Source organism: Rhinatrema bivittatum, chromosome 4 (genome assembly GCF_901001135.1).
Source record: "Rhinatrema bivittatum chromosome 4, aRhiBiv1.1, whole genome shotgun sequence".
In the NCBI taxonomy this organism is placed as follows: Eukaryota; Metazoa; Chordata; class Amphibia; order Gymnophiona; family Rhinatrematidae; genus Rhinatrema; species Rhinatrema bivittatum.
The window spans coordinates 339,187,745-339,210,120 of NC_042618.1; the positions used below are offsets into that span (position 1 = coordinate 339,187,745).

At 48.6% G+C, this 22,376-nt stretch overlaps 1 protein-coding gene across 1 annotated transcript in view; it reads left to right on the forward strand.

Annotated features, from left to right (window-relative positions):
- Positions 1 to 22,376, forward strand: part of FBF1 (Fas binding factor 1) — a 183,281-nt gene that overhangs the window by 148,672 nt on the left and 12,233 nt on the right. The window contains exons 18-23 of the mRNA XM_029600467.1: positions 788 to 888; positions 3,729 to 3,935; positions 4,076 to 4,183; positions 4,271 to 4,410; positions 5,146 to 5,264; positions 17,812 to 17,934. Of these exons, the coding sequence (XP_029456327.1) occupies positions 788 to 888; positions 3,729 to 3,935; positions 4,076 to 4,183; positions 4,271 to 4,410; positions 5,146 to 5,264; positions 17,812 to 17,934 (798 nt within the window). The remainder of the gene's footprint in view (positions 1 to 787; positions 889 to 3,728; positions 3,936 to 4,075; positions 4,184 to 4,270; positions 4,411 to 5,145; positions 5,265 to 17,811; positions 17,935 to 22,376) is intronic.

Below are 22,376 nucleotides of genomic sequence, written 5' to 3' on the forward strand. Positions count from 1 at the left end.
TACCCACTCAATGACCACATACATGCGAGATAATCCTATACGTTCAGGTCAGCCTATATGCGTCTGATACTCCACAAATTGATGTTTCATTCTTGAATATGCACGATACTTTATTGAACTGAGCTTGTATCTGTGACCGATTGTAAGTTCTTCACATGTTATATTCACCATATACCGCATAATTGTTTTACTTCAAAGGTTATAACACATGCGCTTCTAGAGATGTTGATACCAGTGCCAGAGGGGGTGGGGAAGGGGGGGATAGTGGAGGAAGGGGGGAATAAAGAGCAATAAAAGGGGCACGATAAGGATTTATCTGTTAAATTGAGGGGGTAGAAATGATAACAATAACAACAGTTTCCTACAAGCCGATAGTTTCATGCATTGACATTACAATATATGTTTCGATTTGTGTTCAGGGTTCCCTTTCTATGAGGTTATATGACATTGAAATGTGTTCAAAATGTTTTGATGGCTCTAAATTGACTGTATCATGTCCTCATGCTCTGTTTTATAGAGGATAACTGTTTAATAAACAAATTTACATCAAAAAGTTAGTGTTTACGGTTAATCTCATCTTGGCTTGGGTACAGGTCATACTGAGGAACTGCAGGTGGCACAGTAATTTAAGTAGCAGTGTTTACTAAGCTTTTCTTCTCTGTCTCCATCTGCTGGTTATGAGGTAAAACCCATGCATTTGGACTGATCTGTGGTATTCCAGGAAGGAAAATTAGCAGATAACCAATTTTCCTTTCATTTGTGACCTATGTCTAGTTTTCTATACTAGGTTCGGAAGTTGGAGCTAGAGAGAGGGCAGCAAAAGATGCTATTGGAGAGCCTGCAGCAACGCCATCAGGAAGACTTGAAGCTGGTGGAGGATGCTCATAGGTATCAGCACTGCTGTACTCGTATACTTTGTGGACCTTAATTTTATACCTTGCATTTCATCCTGCTACACCAGTCCAGCCCAAACAGGTGGGTTATGTCCTTCTGCCTGCAGATGGAAGCAGAGCACACAGAGATGGTGCAGGTCAGAGAAACTCCAGTATTCTCTGCCTCCAGCAGTTGGTAGGACTCACTGGTGGTACAATAAGATTTCTTAGCAGGCACTGACGATGCTTAGGGCCAGGTCCTTGGTTTTTCTAGGTGAGCAAGCCCGCTAATAGGCCCCTAGTTCCAGAAGGTACTTAGTAGAATCTGGGATGGGGATTTCTCCTTGGATTTAAAAAAATTGTTTCACCCCTTTCACCTCCTTCCTTATTTCTGCTAATGGCCTTCAGTGTTTTATTCAGAAAAAAGTTAAGGAAAAAGGAGACTTTGCTCTCTGGTGCAAATCTCTGTGAGTTCCTCATTTCGAGAGGTAGCTGTTCTTCTCTTGTCTTGTCTGTGTAAGTTTATTCAGAGGGGGAGGCGGCTTTCTGGCTGGCAGTCTTGTTTTCTGCTGCATCAGGGCCTTGCTGGGAACCCCAATGGAGAAAGAGTGCAGCTGCCGCTGTGGTGCTTGCGGCAGCAGGAGGTCAGCATCTGCCGTGAGGCTTCTTTGTAGTGCGAGCGTGCATGCTAGCTGGGGAGATCCCATTGGACCATTCACAGGCCTCCAGTGTGTCAGTGGCAGGAGGATGAGGAAAGCCTCAGTTGATCTGTGCTCAGGCCATGCTAAGAAGGCCAGTTATGGTGAGAGCATTTGACATTTCAAGTCAGTTTGCCCCGAGGGGCACCGTTGCTTCCTCAGCCTGATGCAGTCCTCGTTCATGGCTCCTCGGATGAGGAACGCTCTTCAAGGCCTTTGGTGCCGCTGCACCCTTCTGTTCCTCGGCCAGCTCTTCTGGGTCTGCCCGCAGGTCCATCAGCCCCCTTCAGGACCATCAGTTCCTGCAGCACTTAGTCCGTGGGGCATACCCAGGCCTTCGTACCTGGCCGATATCAGCGAGGATGATGCCCCTTATGACCCCTGGGGAGATGATACCTCAGATTCATCCTCAGAGAATTCCCTTGGACCTGTCTCCCCTAGAGGAATGACAGAAGTCCCCTCCCAAGGATTTAACCTTTGCAGGGCTTGTGTGGGCCATGGCGGAAGCCATTACGTTCCAGCTACTGACGGAGGAGAAAGCTAGGCACAAGATGCTGGAGGTCCTCCAGTTTGTAGATGCTCCAAAGAGGTTGTGGCTGTTCCAGTCCATGAGATCTTCAAGGAGCTGCTTCTGAGAATTTGGGAACACCCCATCACTGTGCCGCCAGTCAATAGGAAGGCAGATGGGGGGTGTACCTGGTCCAGCATGCCACTGGCTTTGAGAAACATCAACTCTCCCACCAGTCGGTGGCGGTTGAGTCCATGCTTAAATAATCCAAGTGCTCCCAGACCCATACCGCAGCTCCCCCAGGGAGGGAACATAGGGTGTTGGATGCGCTGGGTAGGAAGGTCTTTCAGGGTGCCTGAATCACCTCCGACCAGCTTTATATGACTCAGTACTCCTGTAACCTCTGAAGGCAGGTTCAGGAGGTGGCCGACCGACTGCCCCAGAATTAGCAGGAAGCTTTGTTGGCGGTCGCGCATCAGGGCCTTGAATGTGGGAAGCATGAGGTTCGTGCCACCTATGATGAGTTTGAGACAGTGGCAAGATTTGCGGCTCCCGGGATTGGTGCCCGCAGAATGGCTTGGCTCCAGGCCTCGGACCTCCAGCCAGAGGTGCAGGAAAGACTCACCGACATGCTGTGTACTGGCAAAACTTTCTTTGGCGATAAGGTGAGGGATGCGGTAGCTCACTTGCAAGACCACCATGAAACCCTTCAGCACCTTTCCACCAGTACTTCTGACCCACCGTCAGCCAGGAGGTCGGTGTGACAAGAGCACAGGCACTCCTTCTATCTTCAGCAGAAATATTACCCACCGGTGTCTCGTTCCCACCCACAGAGGGTGAGCTCTCAAGGCCGTTCCAGGCAGCAGCGCACCCTAGCCAAGCCCCTCTACGGGGAGAGAGGGGCCAATTCTTTGTATGCCCCTTCTCCTCCTTACCACAGTGATCCTCCAACGCCAGTTCCCATCAGTGCTGAGCCCCCTCATCAAGCATGCATTTAGGTGTATATGTATGTATGTGTATGTATGTGTATATATATATATATATAGATAGATAGATATGTGTGTGTGTGTGTGTGTGATAGTGCATGTATTTTGGAGACAGTTTCCACATCCAGCTCTGGTCCTTCCCAGTCAAACTTGGCTCTAGCCCTACTCCACCTTCCTTCCCCCCCCCCCCCCCCAAAGATTCACTTCCTTTTTGTGTACAAATTAAGCCCTGCAGAGTGAATAATAAAGTTTGTATGTTGCCACTTTTGGGGTGTTACCAAACCATATAACATATAAGCAAATCATTTGTCCTCTCATTCCTTAAATTTCTTCTGAAGACCTCTGCAGCCTACAGGTCCATAGCCTTTAATTTGACTTCTCTGAAACTGTGTTCCCTGCTTCTTTATAATTCTAGTTTAACACTTGCTCTGAAGTGCCATTGGGACTTGCTCTTTCACTGAATAGGGATGGAGTAATGTGGGATTTTCGTCTCTGATTCCTCTTTTTCCAGTTTGTGGTCATAAATATATACAGCTATTGATTGGCTTTGTCCTAAGGGAAGAAATGCCACCATGCATTCATGAGGGTGAAAGGCAACATCTCAGAGTGGTGATGTATCCATGTACCTGTTGGAAAAGTTACCCATTCTGTCTCTTCTGAAAAGGAGCCGCCTGAAGGTGATTGAGGAGTCTTACAAGCAGCGTGAGGAGCGCCTACAGCAAGAGAACCAGGACCTGGTGCAGCAGTACATGTCTCGCTGCCAGAATGCTGAGCAGGAGCGCTCCGAGCTCTTGGCACAGTACCAGCGCAGGCTCACTGAATTTGAACAGGAGAAGGTGAAGGAAGTGGACCGAATCCGGGAACTGCAGCAGTAAGGAGATTATTCTCGTGTATTATAAACTGAGAAAGATGACCTGCACCATATTCTGGTTCAGCTTCAGCTGCTATATAAAGATGTTTTGCAAATTGTAATATTTGTTATTCATTATTTATCTTTATCTGCTCCTGCAGGTCATCCATTCAGGACATGCTCAAAGACCACGAGGAGCAGTTGCAGCGGGTGAAACGCCTGAAGGATCAGGAAATTGATGCTGTGACAAGTGCTACCTCTCACACCAGGTGCCAGCGGTTTACCTCTCCATACTCCTGTCTGCTCAGTCCATGGAGACTTGGGCTTGTCTGATATGCTCATTGCCTCTTTCTTAGGTCTCTGAATGGGGTGATTGAGCAGATGGAAATCTTCTCTAACAAACTGAGTGACCTCTCGTACAAGGTGGAGACAACCCATCACACTACCTCTTATGAATTGGAAGTAGGAGCGCGCCAGCGGGAAGATCAGCTTCGCGGTACCTACCAAGACTTGGCATCATTTCCACGATGCCATCATCTGGTGTATTTCAGCAGCCTTATTATGCTCTCTGTGATTGCCTCTCTTCTGCAACTATCCTTGTAATTTATTTGTGTGTATTTTCGGATATTTATGATGGAAGTGTAGTGTGGATGTCCATAGAGAGAGAATAGAAACTGTGGGACAGAGATGGGAGCCAGAAGTTGAAGTGAAAGTGCAGTTCTATAGCTCTATTGATCTTGGAGGAAACTGAAATCTTAGTAGGTTGTAAAACCTTTTAAAGGACCAACCAAAGATTTTATAGCATATTTTATTAGTTGTTAGTTTTGTGTAGTCTGCCTTTTTGTTTATGTTAAATCTGTACACAACTTTATAGCCTCTGTGGCAAAAGCAGTTGCAAATCTGAAAATAAATATATGAACTTTCAGGAGTACACAAGTCCCTTTTTCAGATGTGTCTTCACATCTGATGAAAGGATCTGCAAGATCTTGAAAGCTCATGTACTAAAATATTTCTTTTGTTGGTTCTGTAAAAGATTCACAACCTACCAAGACTGAAATGAAGAAGGTGAGGCACTCATGCTATCAGATAATTTTGTGCTCTGCTGCTACCCTATGAGAAGAGAATGTAAGAAGAACAAGAGACTGATACACCCTGAGATTTCTTTTTTAGCTAGGAAATGTGAGATTTAACCTGCCATTAATCAGCAGTTGACAGTAGAGTTTGCTGTCAGTCCTTCAGGAAAGACTAAAGCAGCAGCAGAGAGACATGGAAGACGAGCGGGGAAGGCTGCATGAGGTCATAACCAAGATGGAAGCACGGTTGAGTGAGCAAACACGACTTCTGGAGCAGGTGAGGTGACCATATTAATATAGTAATGAGAGTAGAAAACTACCAAATGGTCCATCCAGTCTGCCCAGCAAGCTTATTATGGTAATAACTGCCATGGCTTGCGGGTTACCCCAAGTTTCTCTTAAGGGTAGTACATGGAGCTATCCCTAAGTCTTATGATAAGGATAGTAATATTTACAATAAAAAAAAAAACAAGCAACTGTCAAACCCATCAAAAATTACTGCTAGCAGCATTTTTACAAGGGTGAGCAGCCTTCTTGAAAATTCAGGCAATGCTACTTGACTTGCTTTGCTTTCAGATTTGGCCGTAGAAGCAGTCCTATGCTTTTTCCTTTATGTCTGCTTATCAGTACCCCAGATCATAAAGGTTGGGGCCTGTGTTGGTTGCCATCTGAATCCAAGTCTCCTTACCCCTCCCTCCCCCTGCTGTCAAAGCGTAGAGTAATATTGCATTTGCATAAAAAATATCAAGGCTTATTGGTTGAGGGTAGTAATCCTCATTCTTCTGCTAAGGGTAGTAACTGTTGCATCTTTTATTCATTTCCTTCCTCTAACCTTTAGAGACCCACAGTGTTTATCCCATGCCCCTTTGAATTCTTTGACTGTTTTTGTCTTCATCACCTCCTCCAGAAAGACATTCCAGGCATCCACCAACCTCCTCTCCATGAAGAAATATTTCCTGACATTGGTTTAGAGTTGTCCCCCCTGAAATTTCATTTCCTGACCCCTAGGTTCTACTGTTTACTTTCCAACGGAAAAGGTTTGAAGTTCGTGCATCATTAAAACCTTTCAGATATTTAAAGGTCTGTATCATATCTCCCCTGCACCTCCTCTCTTCCAGGGTATACATATTGAGGTCCTTCAGCCTCTCCTCATAAATCATTCAATGGAGACCCCACAACATTTTGGTCGCCCTTCTCTGGACCACCTCCATCCTGTCTCTATCCTTTCTGAGATACAGTCTTCAGACCTGATCACAGTACTCCAGATGAGGCCTTACCAAGGACCTATGCAAGGGGATTATCACTTCCTTTTTCTTACTCATTATTCTTCTCTATGCAGTCCAGCATTCTTCTGGCTTTAGGTATCACCTTGTCACATTGCTTCACCATTTTCAGATCACCAGACACTATCACTCCAAAGTTCTCTCTCTTGGTCTGTGAACAACAGTTTTTCACACCCCATCACATACAGCTCTTTTGGATTACCATATCCTAAATGCATGACATTGCACTCTTGGCATTGAATTCAAACTGCCATATCTTCGACCAAGCTTTCTTAAATCATGTTTCTTCTGCACTCAGGCAGGTCAATCCTATTAGCAGATGGAGTCGGAACAAAACTGACGTCACTGACATATAGCCCTGTCCCAACATCTGGTCTGCCAATATTCTCCATCTCCAGCAGATGGACATGCAGCTCCCTTGTGGAGCTTGCTTTAAAAAAAAACAAAAACAGAGAAGATGATAGAAGATTAGGAGAAGAATTGAATGCAGACTTAAACTCCTGAGGAGACACCTGTAAGGTTCCTCCCTCAGTTGAGCGCTTTGAGTCTGGAATGCCTAATTGGTCATAGCTTAAAAAAAAAAACCAAAAACAAGGAAAGTGCTTGGAGATGAAGGCTTGGGCCCTCTCCCCCTGAAACTGAAGACCCGATTGGGCTCTCAGCCAGGAAGCGCTGACCTCAGGTAAAAAAGTTAGGAGGGAAGTTTAGGCTCCCTTTTTCTCCTTACCAGGTCTATGTTTACCCTCAGCATTTCCCTTTTCCCTCTTATTTCTCTGGGGAATAGTGAAGAGTGGGGGCAGCATCAGTTGGCAGATTGAGCAGCTTTTGCTAGGCCCTTTGTCTCAGGCTCAGTTCAGTCAGCCATATAGTAGCCCACAGCAACGTTTTTTTTCCTCATGTTCAGGTGTGTGCGCACGTTATCGCCACGCACCGGTGTCCTGACGTGGGCATGCATGTGAGCAGGTACTTGAGTGTGTAAGGCCACAGCTAGATTTGTGCATGTATTTGCCCGGGTATACCCAGGCGTGGTTGATGTGCGCGCAGCAGGCCACGTAAAGCTGCGTTAAGAAAGAATAATGGTGCCAGGGACCAAAAAGACTGAATTGCCCTTGTCATACAAGGGCAATTCAGTCATCACTCTCTCTTGTGCTTGTGTCAGCGCTGTTTAGACACTCAAGGAGATTTGTCTACTTACATATTTTGCAGACAGGATCTCCCCTCTGCCTATGGTAGATCCGACGGGAGATACACAGGAGGCGACACAGCAGTCAGTATCCAATCTCCCTTGTTTACCGATGGCAGAGACATCCCTGGGAGAGGGGTTGGAAAGTGCCTATGTTTGGGCCTTTGGGCCCCGGTATGGATCCATCTTCCTCCTCCTGGATGGAATTTTTCCAGGGTTTGCAGGCTTTTCTGAAGGGGTGTCTAGCAGAGATGAAGCAAACTAAGAAGGGGGGTAGCGTTCTTGGGGCTCCTCCTTGCCATCCACTTCGGGCAAGCCTTGCGAGAGGCCTGCCCCGAGATGTTCAGGAAGATGTGGATGATGAACGACGTGGTCGGATGATTCCGATGGGAATTGGCTTTTTCACCTCTGGAAGAAGTCCACCTGACCTGGAGCCATATCGAACTCTACTCCATTTGTTTCACAGAGAAGAGTTGTCAAGTCTGTTGACTCAAATGCTGAAGATGCTAGGAGTGGACAGGAGTGATGCTACGGGCTCAGAAAAGAAATATCCCATATTGGTCACTTTATGTAAAGCATCCTGTTTCTTTCCCCTTCTGGAGCCAATTCAAGAGTTAATTGATCTTGAGTGGAATGCCCTGAAAACAAGTTTTAAAAGGGGTATGATTTGGCAAGTTTGCACCCCTTGGATCTGAAAGCAAGGAAACAGTTGTGATTCCCCAAGGTTGATGCCTTATTGTGAGCAGATAGTGAATCACCCTACTGGTTGAAGGAGGAGCAGCTTTAAAGGATACTCATAAGAGGATTGAGGCCACGGCAATGAATTTGTAAATTGCTTCTTGTTGCTGCCTGGTGGGTCAGGCTGGTTTGCGTCTTTCTCAGGAGACCCAAGGAGCAGGGTTCAATAGCGGGTCAGTGATGAAACCGGCAGCCATATTTTTAGCTGATGTGGCTGTGACTTGGTATGGATGGCCACTGGAGGGGTGACTTCTATGATAGCATCTAGGTGCCAGTTGTGACTGTGAAATTAGTCGGCAGACAATATTTCCAAGTACAATCTCACAAGGTTACCTTTTAAGGGTTCTCTTATTTGGAAGTGGATTGGAGAAGATGGTGAATAGATGGGGCAAATCCAAGATTCCTCAATTGCCAGAGGACAGGAAAGCGGCATCACATTCTTTTGGGGCGAGAGGCTGTTCCAGGGACTCAAGTCTCGTCCCTTCAGAAGATCTCAGTCCTTTCAGCCTAAGAAGCATAATAAGGATGCGTGCTCCGGAATCGGAGCATCTCAATCTTCACAATAGAGATATGGGGGCTTATCTACTGAATCAGAAAATAGGTGGTCTATCTCACTTTTATTAAAGGTGGGCCCAGATTACGATGAAAAGGGATGGTTATGCTCCAGAGTTTCTCCAAATTCCTCCGGATGCATTTATGGGTCTCTTCCTTCAACTCTCTATTGAAGAGAGTGGCAGTGGAGACTATATTAAGAGGGTTGATAGATCTGAAGGCTATAAATGAACTACCAGATTGCAAGAAAATACAGGGTGCTATTCCATTTATTTTATCATTCCCAAAAAGGAAGAGGGGGGTCCTTTCAACCTATCCTGGATCTGAAGGGAGTCGATCGGCATTTGAGTGTAACTGACTTCAGGATGGAAACTCCGCACTCCATAATTGTGGCAGTACAGAAAGGGGAATTTCTCACACCTCTCGATCTGATGGAGGCCTATTTGCATATTCCCATTCAACAGGCACATCAACGTTTCCTACATTTTGCCATTCTGGGACATTATTATCAATTTCAGACCCTGCCCTTGAGGCTCACTACTGTGCCCATAGTCTTCTCCAAGGTCATGGTGGTGGTAGTGGCATCTCTGCGCAAGGAGGGAATTCTGGACAACTGGCTGATTTGGGCCAAGAGTGCAGAAGAGAGTCATTTGGCGTCTTGCAAGGTGATTTATTTCTTCAGGAACTAGGCTCAGTAGTAAACTTAGCCAAGAGCGTCTCAAATCCTAGAGTACCTCAGCATGCGATTCGATATGGACCGGAACAGAGTGTTTCTTCCGGAGAGTCGCATTTAGAAATTAGTTGCTCAAGTGCAGGCCTTGAGATGGACTGTTCGCCTGATCATGTGGTCTTATTTGCAGGTGCTCTGAACTATGGTGGCCACGTTGGAAGTAGTTCCCTGGGCAAGGACACATGAGACCCCTTCAGCACACATTGCTCTCCTGGTGGAATCTACAGTTGCAGTACACAGTGAGACTCTACTTGCCATTGGAAGTGAGCATTCAGCTGCAGTGGTGATTACAAGCAGATCATCTCAGGAAGGGGGTACCCTTGGAGACACTGAACTAGTTGGTGCTCACAACAAATGCAAGCCTTCTGGGTTGGGGGGGGGCTCACTTTCAAAAGTTGGTGGCACAAGGTTGGTGGAATGCTGAGGAATGGCAGTGGACCAGCAATCGTTTGGAGGTGCGTTTGGTTCGACTGGCATGCTTGTGGTTCGTCGAGCAGTAAGGATAATGTTGGACAATACCACGACAGTGGCCTACATCAATCATCAGGGTGGAGTTAGATGTGCTCATGGTGTGGGGAGTGGAGCAACATCTTTAGGACATATCCACCTTCCACATTGCCAGGAAGGACAATATATGAGCTGATTTCCTCAGCAGAGAGGTCTTGGACCCAGGAGATGGGAGCTGGCGAGCAAGGCCTTTCAACTCATAGTGAAACGTTAGAGTCAGCCATGCCTTGATTTGATGGTGAATTCCAGCAATGCAAAGTTACCATGTTTCTTCAGTCACAGAAGAGATCCGAGAATGCTGGGAATCAATGCTCTTGTCCCGGTGTGGCCGCGGAGCAGGACATTATACGCCTTTCCATCTTGGCTGATGATCAGCAGGGTGATTCGTAAGATTGAGCGACAGACCAAGACCATACTTCTGCTGGTTCGGGTTTGGCTCCGGAGGCCGTGGTATGCTGATCTTCAGCAGGTACTGGTGGACAGTCGTCTCAGACTTTTACTCAGGAAGTATCTCTTGCATCAGGGGCCAAAATTGCAGGACGATCTGGGTCGGTTTTGTCTTGAAAGAGCTCGGTTGCTAAAACGTGGTTATTTCTCGGCAGTGATTTCCACTTGCTTTGGGCCGGGAAGTTTTCTATATCTCTAGCTTATATTAGCATTTGGAGAGTGTTTGAGAGATGGTGTAGCATGCGAGATTCTAACCCTCTTAAGGTTGAAATTCCATTGATATTGGAATTTTTGCAGGAAGGTTTGGTTAAAAGCTTGGCCTTAAACACTCTGCAAGTGCAGGTAGCAGCTCTCGCTTGCTATAGGGGGCAGCTCCCATGTCCAGGTTCTTGAAGGGAGTCCAGCATCTTCGTCGTCGTCTTTGTGACCTTAATCTTGTATTGCATTTTTTTGGCAGGTCCTACATTTTGTCTGCTGCGAGCTCTCTTTGCAGCTGCTTACCTTGAAAACATTTTTTCTGCAATCTGTTCGGCAAGGCAAATTTCCAGGCTACAGGCTCTTTTTTGCCTTGAGCCATTTCTGCAAATGATTCCAGGGGAAAGTACAGCTTAGGACTGTACCTTCCTTTTTACCAAAAGTGGTTTTGAGTTTCATTTGATTCAGTGTATTTCCCTGCCTACTCTGGACAGGGATAGAGATAAACGGGATTATCGTTTGTTGTATGCCTTGGATGTCAAGAGGCATCTGCTGCAGTACTTGAAGGTTATTCAGTCCTTGAGGAAGACCGTCTGTTTGTGCTCCATGGTGGAGGTTAACAAAAGGATCTGGTGACACAGGTGACAATAGCCCATTGGATGAAGGAAGTCATCATGGCTGCCTGTGTGGATGCGGATGTACCATTACCTAGACAGGTCAGGTCGCTTTCCACTAGAGCTCAGGTGGGCTTGTGGGCAGAGATTTGGTTATTGTCTCCTGTTGAGATTTTCCAGGCAATGACATGGTCATCCTTACATACCTTCTCCAGACATTACTACTTGGACATTAGGGCTCAAGAGTTCGTGGCTTTCACATGTGTGGTGTTGACGGGAGCACAGGCATCATCCCACGTGTTTCGGGAGCAACTTTGGTACATCCCACTGGTGTAGTTTGGTCTGCCTGAGTGCAGAGGAAGGAGAAATTACTACTTATCTGATAACTTCCTTTTTCTCTAAGGAAGGCAGGCCAATCCACAACCCACCCTGGGCTGCCTACTTGCTTTTGTTCTATCTTTTATGCGAAAGATGCAGAATGCTATATATTTTGATTTGTTTTAAGGACTGATAAGTGAAAGAACCAGCTCTAAGATATTAACTTTTTTGTTAAGCTCAGTGTTTCCTGGTTAGTTAGGAGAATGAGTGGTTGATGGATAATAGTCATTTTCAAATATAATCAGTTTGTCCATAGTTTGGCTTCTCTACAGATACTGGCAGACTGATGTTGGGGTAGGGCTATATGTCAGTGACGTCAGCCAGTCAATTTTACTCTGTATCCATCTCCTAGTAAGAGTGATAACCCACTGGTGTGGATTGGCCTGCCTTCCTTAGAGGAAAGAAAATTATCAAGTAATTAGTAATTTCTCCTTCATTCTCTCTACTTCTTTTGGTGTGTCCACTCTTTTGCAGATTTTAGACAAATTTTATCTTCTACCCCTTCCGGAATGTTGCTCACCAAAGATATATGAACAGAACAGGTCCCAACACCAATCATCTGTGGCACGCCACTTAACACCTTTCTCTCTTTAGAGTAGGTGCTGCCTTCTCTCTCTTTATTAAGCATTCCAAGTTTTGTAAAGGGATTATAAAGCACCAGGGGTGTTCAATCAATCAAACTGCTTGGTTGGTAGCATGCTGCTAGTCTTTAGCGTGTGGTGTCAGTATGTACAGTGGGATAGCACTGTAGACTGTTCCACTGTGGATCATGGGGGAACCTTTCTCCATATTTATCTACCAAAACCATTTATTTTATGATCCTTACTGCCAAATGTGAATGCTGTTGTATAAAAGACTATGTATTAACTTTTATTACGCAACTTTGTTTCACCTAGGACAAACAGGATGGTAGTCCTCACACATAGGTGACATCATCGTATGGAGCCTGGCACAGAAAATGTATGTCAAAGTTTCTAGAAACTTTGACTGGCACATTGAGCTGCCCAGCATGCCATTATCCGCATCTCCACGCAGGGTCCCTTTTCAGTCTCGTTTTTTCTGCAAAGCTTTCATCTTGTGGTTGTGGAGCTCTGCTCTTTCCATCGTTTTCATTGTGTTTTTTTCTATATTTCCGGTCGGTTACCGACTTCCTGCACCGTGGTCCCTCTTCCTCCTGGTCGGTGCCTCAGTGGGGCAGCATGGTAAGTTTTTTCTTCCTTCCTCTTGGTCGATTCCCAGCAGTGTCGCTCGTCGGTGGTTGCCAGTCATCGACCGCTGCTCTTTTTATGGTGTTATCTGGTTTTCGCCGATGCCCCCAGTGCCTGCAGACGATGTCTATCATGGATCCACACAAGGTCTGTATCCTCTGCCTGGGGCATCGCATGACATCCGAGGGTGTCGTTTTTGTGATCAAATGACCCCCAAAGGCCATCGGGCCCATCTGGACAAGATGGAGAAACTTTTCAGGACCAGAAAATCTGATCCATCGATTCCAGCGTTGGGGGCATCAATGCCGAAGGGCTGCGGGGAACCCATGGACATGGAACCCTCACTGTCCACCCCCCACCCCACCAGGGCCCTCCCAAAAGAGAGGGGCCTGGTGGTTCATTGCCATCTTCCTCGGCTCCGGGGAAAGACCAGGCGAGCACCAAGAGAAATCCCGAAAGAATCGTCACCAGTCACCATCGTCACATGGCGCCGGGTTTGGGTCGGGTTGCCAGTAGCTGCCGTGATGCCCCCGAAGCGACCCCATGGAGGGGGAGGCATTAACATCCATTGATCCCGGGAGTCCAGGCGTTCACCACAGGATACCGGTGCTGGACATTGATCTCCATCAGGGCACCAAGGGAGATCCAGTGATGCCTTCTCTCCCTCCTCCTCCATTTGTTCTCTTCAGCAGATTGCGGGAGGAGCTGGACCGCAGTGTGCAGCTAGCAGTGATCTGAGCCCTGCAGGATTTCAAATCGCCGGCTCCATTGGTACTCCCACCGGTGCCGGAGCAAGCACCTGCGATGTTGGAACTGCTGCTGGAGAACCTCGATGTCCTCCTCTGTGTCTTACCGATGCAGCAGCTGCCAGTGCCCAGGGTTCCATTGATACCCCAGTGGCCACCTGTACCTCCTCTGTCCTGGGCAATTCCCACCATGAGTTCCTCCAAGGAGGATGAGCTGTCACAGCCCATGGTGCTATCGGGGTCTTTGTTGCTGCATCCAGTGTTTCCTGGTCCGGTTCCTGTCCCTCGGGGGTCTCGTTCCCACGGTGCCTTCGATGCCCTTGGTGCCCAGGCAGAGGGATTTGGGCAAGGGCCCGCCACAGGGGTTCCCAGAGGAATTAGTGAGGAGGTTGCTCCGAATGACCTGTGGGGGAGGTTATTCCTCTGAATCTTCCTCTGATGGCTCTGATGATCTCCCTTCGAACTGGTACCCTCCAGAGAGGTTCTGCTTTCCGCCAGCTTGACCATTCGGATAGTTGATGACAAACCCGAGAGACTCCAGCACCCGAAGTCCCATCTCACCCCATCACCTCAGTTGAACTTTATCAGTGCCCAGCTGGACATGGCTCAGGCCAGGCCTATCTGCCTCACCATGGCTGTGGCATCCCTTGCAGGTCTGGTCCACCGAAGCCAGCAGGTGTCCGCCCTCCTCTTGCTTTGCCTTCTGGGCCACATGGCCACATCTGTCTTTGTTGCTCCCTTGGCTCGCTTGCATATGCACAGGGCTCAGTGGACCCTGCGATCTCAGTGGCGGCACACTGTTGCGTCCGTCACTGCTCGACGCCCTCACTCCGCCCTCTTTACCTCTGTGGTGACTCCCTCTGGGTCTGATGGACGGCTGGCTGCCGCGGCATCTCCGGTCCGGCTCGACGTTGCAGATCCACCATGTTTGCCTGATGACTTAGGGTGCACGCTCTGACTGAAATACCAGCAAGGGCGCGAACCCTGGGGGCGTCCTCCTGAGATGACATCATCCGCTTCCAATATTTAAAGGTCTCTATTTTCACTATCAGATTGAGTTAGCAAGGAGTGGAGAAGATACGGATACGGATCCGTCTACGATTCTTCCAAGCTACTCTGCCTCCTCGGACTTACCAGAGGTACCCGCTCCTCGGGGGCCTCGCTCTCTTTACCATTCAGATTACAGATAGGAACCGGTACTCACTCCTCGAGGGCCCATATTCCTGGAGACTCTGAAGATTCTCTACTGCCTGGAAGATATTGCTACTACAAACAACTGTGAGTTACAATCGCTCTCTCAGAACTTACCCTGGAACCAGGTACTCGCTCCTCGAGGGCCTATACCGTTCCAGCTCCTGAGCTTCCTTGAGACCTTATGTGAGTTTTGTCATCTAGTTCTGTTCATGAGCTCTGCCTACTCACGTTCTACAGTTTCTCAACAGCTCAGCCATCCTGGATCGCTGTTCCAGTACCTGAGGGGACTACAGGCCCTGCCGGGCATATCAGCTCACTATCGCCACCTCTGGTGGCTTCATCACCTGTTTAATAAAAGAACTAATGTGTGTCTGTCTCCATACTCAAGCCTAGCCGGTGGTCCCTCTCGGGATATCCTCCCGAGGGCGTGGTCATCTGCCACCGGCCCAGGGATCCACCCACAACTATATCAATGACTACTAACTCCTCCTTCTTTGGAGTCAATCATAATAGATTCATTACAGATTTCTAACTCCACACAGAGATTCATTACAGATTGCTAACTCCTCCCTTTTCAGGAGCCCGCAACACAGATTCTCAACAAGATTGCTAACTCCGCTCTTTGGGTGTTTTGGGATTGCTTATCCAACAAGGAGGTCCTGATCCAGCCCGACAATCAGGTAGCCATATGGTATATAAACATGTAGGTAGGAAAGGAGTTGTTCCTCCTGTGTCAGGAGGCTGTTCAGATTTGGTCATGGGCATATTCCCAGGGCATTTTGCTCTGAGCCATGTTTCTGGCTGAGTCAGAGAATGTGGTGGTGGACTGGCTGAGTGGGGTGTTCTGTCCCCATGAGTGGTCCCTCGACCAAGCAGTGATGGATCACATCTTCCATCTCTGGAGAATCCCGGGTGTGGACCTCTTCGCCTCCCCCTGCAGCAACAAAGTGAGGCATTTCTGCTGTCTGTACAGGGGGGACTGCAAGCCAGCTTTGGATGCCCTTGCCCGCTATTGAGGCAAGGGCCTTCTGTATGCATATCCTCTGCTTCCCCTGGTGATGAAGACTCTTCTGAAGCTCCAGCAGGACAGGGAGACCATGATTCTCATTGTCCCTCATTGGCCGAGGCAAGTCTGGTTCCTGCTCCTGCAGGATCTCTCTGTCAGGGAGACGATTAGTCTGGGGATCTCCTCCTACTTGATCACGCAGGATCAGGGCAGGTTGCACCATCTGAACCTCAGGGCATTGTCTCTGATGGCTTGGATGTTGAACGGCTAGTTCCGCAGCCCCTTCACCTCCCTGACAACATATCTTGGGTCTTGATAGCTTACAGGAAGCCTTCCACCAGGAAGTTTTATAGTCTGAAATGGAAGAGGTTCTCTGTCTGGTGTGAGGGCCACGGATTGGATCCATTCTCCTGCTCCACTCCAAAGTTGCTCGACTACTTGCTACATCTTTTGGATACTGGTTTAAAGACCATCTCAGTCAGAGTACACCTGAGTGCCATCAAGGCTTACCACCAGGGTGTGGACGGTTCGCTCATCTCTGTGCAGCCCATACTGGGAGGTTTATGTGGGGTTTGCTTGATCTGAAGCCTCCCCTGCGGATTCCTGTTGTGTCCTGGGACCTCAACTTGGTGTTGGCTCAGCTCATGCAAGATCCTTTCGAGCCACTGCGCTCTTGTAATCTGAAGTACCTGACCTGGAAGATTATCTTCTTGGTTGTGTTCACTTCAGCGCGCAGGGTGACCTATCCGTCCTATATGAAATTCTTTCACAATAGAGTGAGTATGCAATACCACCCTAAGTTCCTGCCTAAGGTGGTGAATGATTTTCATCTTAATCATTCGATCATTCTGCCCACCTGTTTTCCCAGGCCTCACTCGCACCAGGGCAAACAGGCCCTGTGCAGCTTGGATTGCAAGAGGGCCTTAGATTTCTATTTCAAGTGGACAGCAGGCCACAGGCAGTCTACGCAACTCATCTCATTCAGCAAGAATAGATTGGGAGTTGCGGTTACTAAGCAAACATTGCCAAACTGGCTGGTGGATTGTATTTCCTTCTGCTGTGGGCAGGCGAGCCTTCAGCTTGGAGACCATGTCAAGGCTCACTCAGAAAGAGCCATGGCGGCTTCGATGGCCCACTTGCATGCTGTTCCCATAGCTGAGATTTGCAAGGCTGCGATGTGGAGTTCTCTCCACACTTTCTCCACCTATTACTGCTTGGACAGGGATGGCCGACACGACAGCAGCTTCAGCCAGTCTGTCCTTCGGAATCTTTTTCAGGTGCAGAACCCAACTCTTCCTGCCTAGGGCCTTTTTTTCGGGTTCAGGCTGTTACCAACAGCACCTGTATTGTTGTGCCCGTTGGTACATGGTTAGCTGCTTGTTGGTCTTACCTGTTGTTCAGGAACAGCCTATAGCTATGCATTCACCCATGTGTGAGTTCTACCATTCTGCTTGTCCTAGGAGAAAGCAAAGTTGCTTACCTGTAACAGGTGTTATCCTAGGATAGCAGGCTGTTAGTCCTCACGAAACCCACCTGCCACCCCACAGAAATGGGTTTTTCCTAAGTTTGTTATTTTATTTTTTCATACTTCTGTGTTATGAGATTAAAGAGGAACCCTGTGTGGACGCGCAGATAGTGGCATGCTGGGCATGCTCAGTGTGCCAGTCAAAGTTTTCCATGCTAGGCTCCATCCGAATATATCACCCATGTGTGAGGACTATCATCCTGCTGTCCTAGGAGAGCATCTGTTACAGGTAAGCAAATTTGCTTTATTCAAGGGTTGCTCCATGCTCAAATATGTCCAAGAATTTCTTTAAAATATAATAGTTTAATTTATTCATGGATAGGAGCCACTTTAGTTATAACTGCTGCATTTATCTAATACTCTCATAACCCATACAAAGGGTCTTTTTAAACATGTGTCACGGACATAAGTTATGATGACATCATCTACACCTACTGCGTTATTGTTTTGAAAAATGATCCCACTGCTGACATCCTTGTTCTGTTCACATTCCTCTCTCTCACTTGGGCTTGTGTTAGGAACGCTGGAGAGTGACAGCTGAGCAGTCCAAAGTGGAATCTCTACAGCGCTCATTGGAGGAACAGAGGAGGATCATGACCCAGCAACTGAGCATGGAAAGGGAAGAGGTCGAGAGGGCAAAGGTCAGATTGGAGAAGTAGAGTGGAAAGTCATGAATATCTATATATATAACTTCAGCCTTGTTCTCCCACAGCACCCATGGTGTACCTGTTTTACTTATGCATGTAAAGTTAATATTTTTGTAAATAATTAGAAAAAATTAATAAAAATAGAAATATCCCCATTTCTTTATAACATCAGCATTTAAACATAGAAATGATGGCAGAAAAGGACCCATGGTCCATTTAGTCTGCCCAGCACGCGTCCCATGGTAGTATCTGCCACACTGTGCAGGTTACCTCTATGTATCAGTCATTTTTGCTTGACATACTTTGCCATAGAAGCAGTCCTGTGTATTTTCCTTAATGTCTGAACATCAGTACCCCACACTGTAAAAAAAAAAAAAAAAAAAAGTCATGGCTCATGTTGGTTGTCTCTGAATCCAAATTTCTCTTTTCTTTCATTTCCCACCCCCCTCTTTCGAAGCAAAGAATGATGTTGCAGTTGGCACAAAAGCATCAAGGATTATTGGTTAAGGGTAGTAATCCCATGCTTCTGTAAAGGGTAGTAAATACTGCTCTGTGCAGGTTGCCCCCCACTGCTCATCAGTTCCGCAGTCCGTAAATGTTGAAGCCTTTGTTGGTTGCTGACTAAATCCAATTCCTGAACATACCCAGATTAGTCCAGACAAGTGGGTTTTATTCATCCCTACCAGCAGATGGAGGTAGAGATCAAAACTTTGGGGTAGATTTTATAATTTTGCGCGAGCGCGTACTTTTGTTCGCCCACCAGGCGAGAACAAAAGTACGCTGGATTTTATAAGATACGCATGTAGCTGCGCGTATCTTATAAAATCCGGGGTCGGCGCACACAAGGGGGTGCACATTTGTGCAACCTACGCGCGCCGAGCCTGGTGCGCGCTGCCTGTTCGAAATCGGAGCAGCCTCGGAGAGAACTTTCTTTCCACCCCCCGCACCTTCCCCTCCCTTCCCCTACCTAACCCACTCCCCCGGCCCATTCCAAACCCCCCCTTACCTTTTGTTGGCAGATTTACTCCTGCTGAAAGCAGACGTAAATCTGCGCGCGCGAGCGGGCTGCTGGCGCGCCAGCACCCGACCCAGGGGCTGGTCCGGAGGCCTCGACCATGCCCCCGGGCCGGCACCACGCCCCCAGTCCTGCCCCCGGACACGCCCCCTCCCCTTTTACGAAGCCCCGGGACTTACGCGCGTCCTGGGGCTGTGCGCACGCCGGCGGCCTATGCAAAATAGGCGTGCAGGCGCGCGAGGGCCCTGCGCATGTAAATCCGGCCGGATTTATCCGCACAGGGCATTTAAAATCCGTCCCTTTGAGCATTGCCATATATCCAAGAGCACCACCTGCAGTCCCTCAGTATTTCTCTACCTCCAGCAGATGGTAGAGGTGCTAAACCTGGAGTCCTGACCGATTAGGATTTTTGGAAGACTTCTGCTCCCCGAGGTGCCAGGTTCCTGTGAAGGGCCATCCCTCGGGTTGAGCCAGGCGAACGGGGGGTTGGATACCCCTGCCAGGTTTTAGCCTGCAACCCCGGGACTACTGACAGCCAGGGGACTGGTTCCCTCAGTGGGGTCCGAAGCCCCCTCCGCCTGCCAGTTGGGATTCAGGGAAGTATCCCCCTGTTAACTGTCTTGCCTTTGCCTGTGCTTATTTTTTTTTTGCTGTGTCTTTACTTTTTTTTTTTTTTTTTTTTTTTTAATTTTGAGAGGCTCAGCAGCAGCGGCAGCACAGACTTAGTCTCTCAGCAGCCTGTCAGGCGACCTGCTCGGCGGGATCACCGAGGGTTGGCCCTGGAGGCATAGGGCCATGCAGGGAGGAGAGAATCGGCGGTCTCTGTGGTGGCAGCGAGATGGCTATTGTGGCTTCACAACTGCTCAGCGGACCTTTCATCTAAGTCGCAGCTGTGTAACCTTCCCTTTAAGGGTAAGTTGTTGTTCAGTGAGGACCTCGACCAGCTTATGAAATCCTTGGGAGAGACCAAAGGCAACAGGCTGCCAGAGGAAAGGAAGTCGACACGGAAGTCTTTCTCCTCTCGACCCCGTTTTCATGAGTCACAGCGATTCCGTCCTGGCAGATCAGCTGGGTCCTCAGTGATGAGGCAATCATCGAGTAAACAATAGTCCTTTCGGGGCTCTGGAAGATCTGCAAGAGGCAGACCCTGTCAGGGAGCGGGCAGAGTTAAATCTTCTCAATGAAGTCAGGCAGGTCCACTCCTCATCGTTGGCAATCGGAGGCAGGCTGTCCCGTTTTTACGAGGAGTGGACCAAGATAACCTCAGACCAGTGGGTGCTGGAAATAGTCAGGGAAGGTTACGCCTTAGAGTTTTCTCTTCCTCTCCGGTCGTTTTCCTGGAGTCGTGCTGTCTTTCCCAAAGCAAGTAGGCGGCAGTACAGGAGACCCTTCAAAGGTTGTTAAGCCTAGAGGCGGTAGTCCTGGTGCCGGTTTCCAAACAGGAGCAAGGAAGGTACTCCATTTATTTCGTGGTCCCCAAGAAAGAGAACACCTTTCATCCCATCTTAGATCTCCAAAAGGTCAACCGGAGTTTGAAAGTACCACAATTCCGATGGAGACGTTATGTATCATGATTGCGGCTGTCAGAAAAGGAGAATTTTTGGCGTCCCTGGATCTCACTGAGGCCTGTCTGCACATCCCCATTCAACAGGACAACCAGAAGTTTCTAAGGTTCAAGGTGCTCGGCCAGCATTTTCAATTTCGGGCCCTCCCCTTCAGCCTTGCCACGGCTCCTCGGAACGTCACGAAGGCGATGGTGATGGTGGCGGCAGCCCTGAGACAGGAGGGGGTCTTGGTGCACCCCTATCTAGACGACTGGCTGATCAGAGCAAAGTCACAGGAGGAGTTTGCGCGGTCAGTACTCAGAGTGAGATCTCTCCTGGAATCGTTGGACTAGATCATCAATCTATCAAAGAGTCACCTTGTGCCTTCCCAGTCCCTGGAGTACTTGGGCGTCCGATTCGACACGCAGCAGGGCAGAGTGTTTCTCACTTCCGACAGGGAAGTCAAGATTCAAGTTCAGATAGCTCACTTGCTTTGACTGCCAGTCTCCAAAGTCTGGGATTATTTACAGGTCCTGGGATTGATGACGTCAACTTTGGAGCTGGCACCTTGGGCTTTTGCTCATATGCGACCCCTTCAGAGAGCATTGTTGTCCTGCTAGAGCCCCCTATCAGAGCAGTATTTTCTGCCTCTGCCCCTTCCAGTGGAGGCCAGATCCAGTCTGGCCTGGTGGATGACAAGGAGCAATCTGGAGAAGGGGATGCCCCTCAAAGTCCCAGATTGGGTGGTGGTTACTATAGATGCCAGTCTTCGGGGCTGGGGTGCGGTGTGCTTGGGCAAGTCAGCACAGGGTCTCTGGTTGGCGTCGGAACAGTTGTGGTCCATGAATTGGTTGGAGACAAGGGCAGTATGCATGGCCCTTTTGGTGTTTTTCCCCTTAGTCCACGATCGCATGGTGCGAATGTTCTTGGACAACACGAAGATGGTGGCCTACATCAACCACCAGGGGGGGGGACCAAGAGTCCAGCTATGGCTCGGGAGGCTCTGCTATTGTTCGTGTAGGCAGAGCTCCATCTCCAGGGGATCGCTGCTTCTCACATCGCAGGAGTGGACGACATCCAAGCAGACTATCTCAGTCGTCAGCAGTTGAATCCAGGGGAGCGGGAACTGTCCATGGAAGCCTGGGTTCTCCTCTGCACCCGTTGGGGGACTCCTCAGCTGGACCTCAAGGTGACGAGTCTCAACATCAAGCCAGAGAGGTTCTTCAGCCGCCGGAGGGAGTCAGGGGTGGTGAGCCTTGATGCTCTCGTGTGTCCGTGGCTGTCCGAAATCCTTCTGTATGTCTTCCCTCCGTGGCCCCTCATAGCACGGGTACTCAGGAGAATAGAGGCTTATCCAGGTCCTGTGATGCTAGTTGCGCTGGAGTGGCCAAGATGCCTATGGTTCGCAGATCTGGTTCATCTGGCGGTGAACGGGCCCCTATGTCTAGCCCACTTGCAGGGACTTCTACATCAAGGTCCCATATTTTCAGATCGGGCAGATCACTTCTGTCTCGTGGCCTGGCTTTTGAGAGGCGGTGATTGCATTTGAAGGGGTATTCAGAACCAGTGATTCTACCCTTCTTCAGGCTAGGCATCTGGCTTCCTCCCTGGCCTATTCCAGAGTTTGGAAAGTGTTTGAGTCCTGGTGTGGGCAACAGGGATTGGATCCTCTGGTTTCTGTGCCACACATTTTGTCCTTTTTGCAGCAGGGCTTGTCCAAAGGATTGGCTCACAGTTCGCTTAGGGACCAGGTTTCGGCCTTAGGTTGTCTCAGGGCAAGGTTTTGGCTTCCCATCCAGATTTGGTGCATTTTCTGAGGGGAGGTAAGCATCTCCGTCCACCTCTTCGCAACATGTGTCCGGAATGGAGTCTCAATT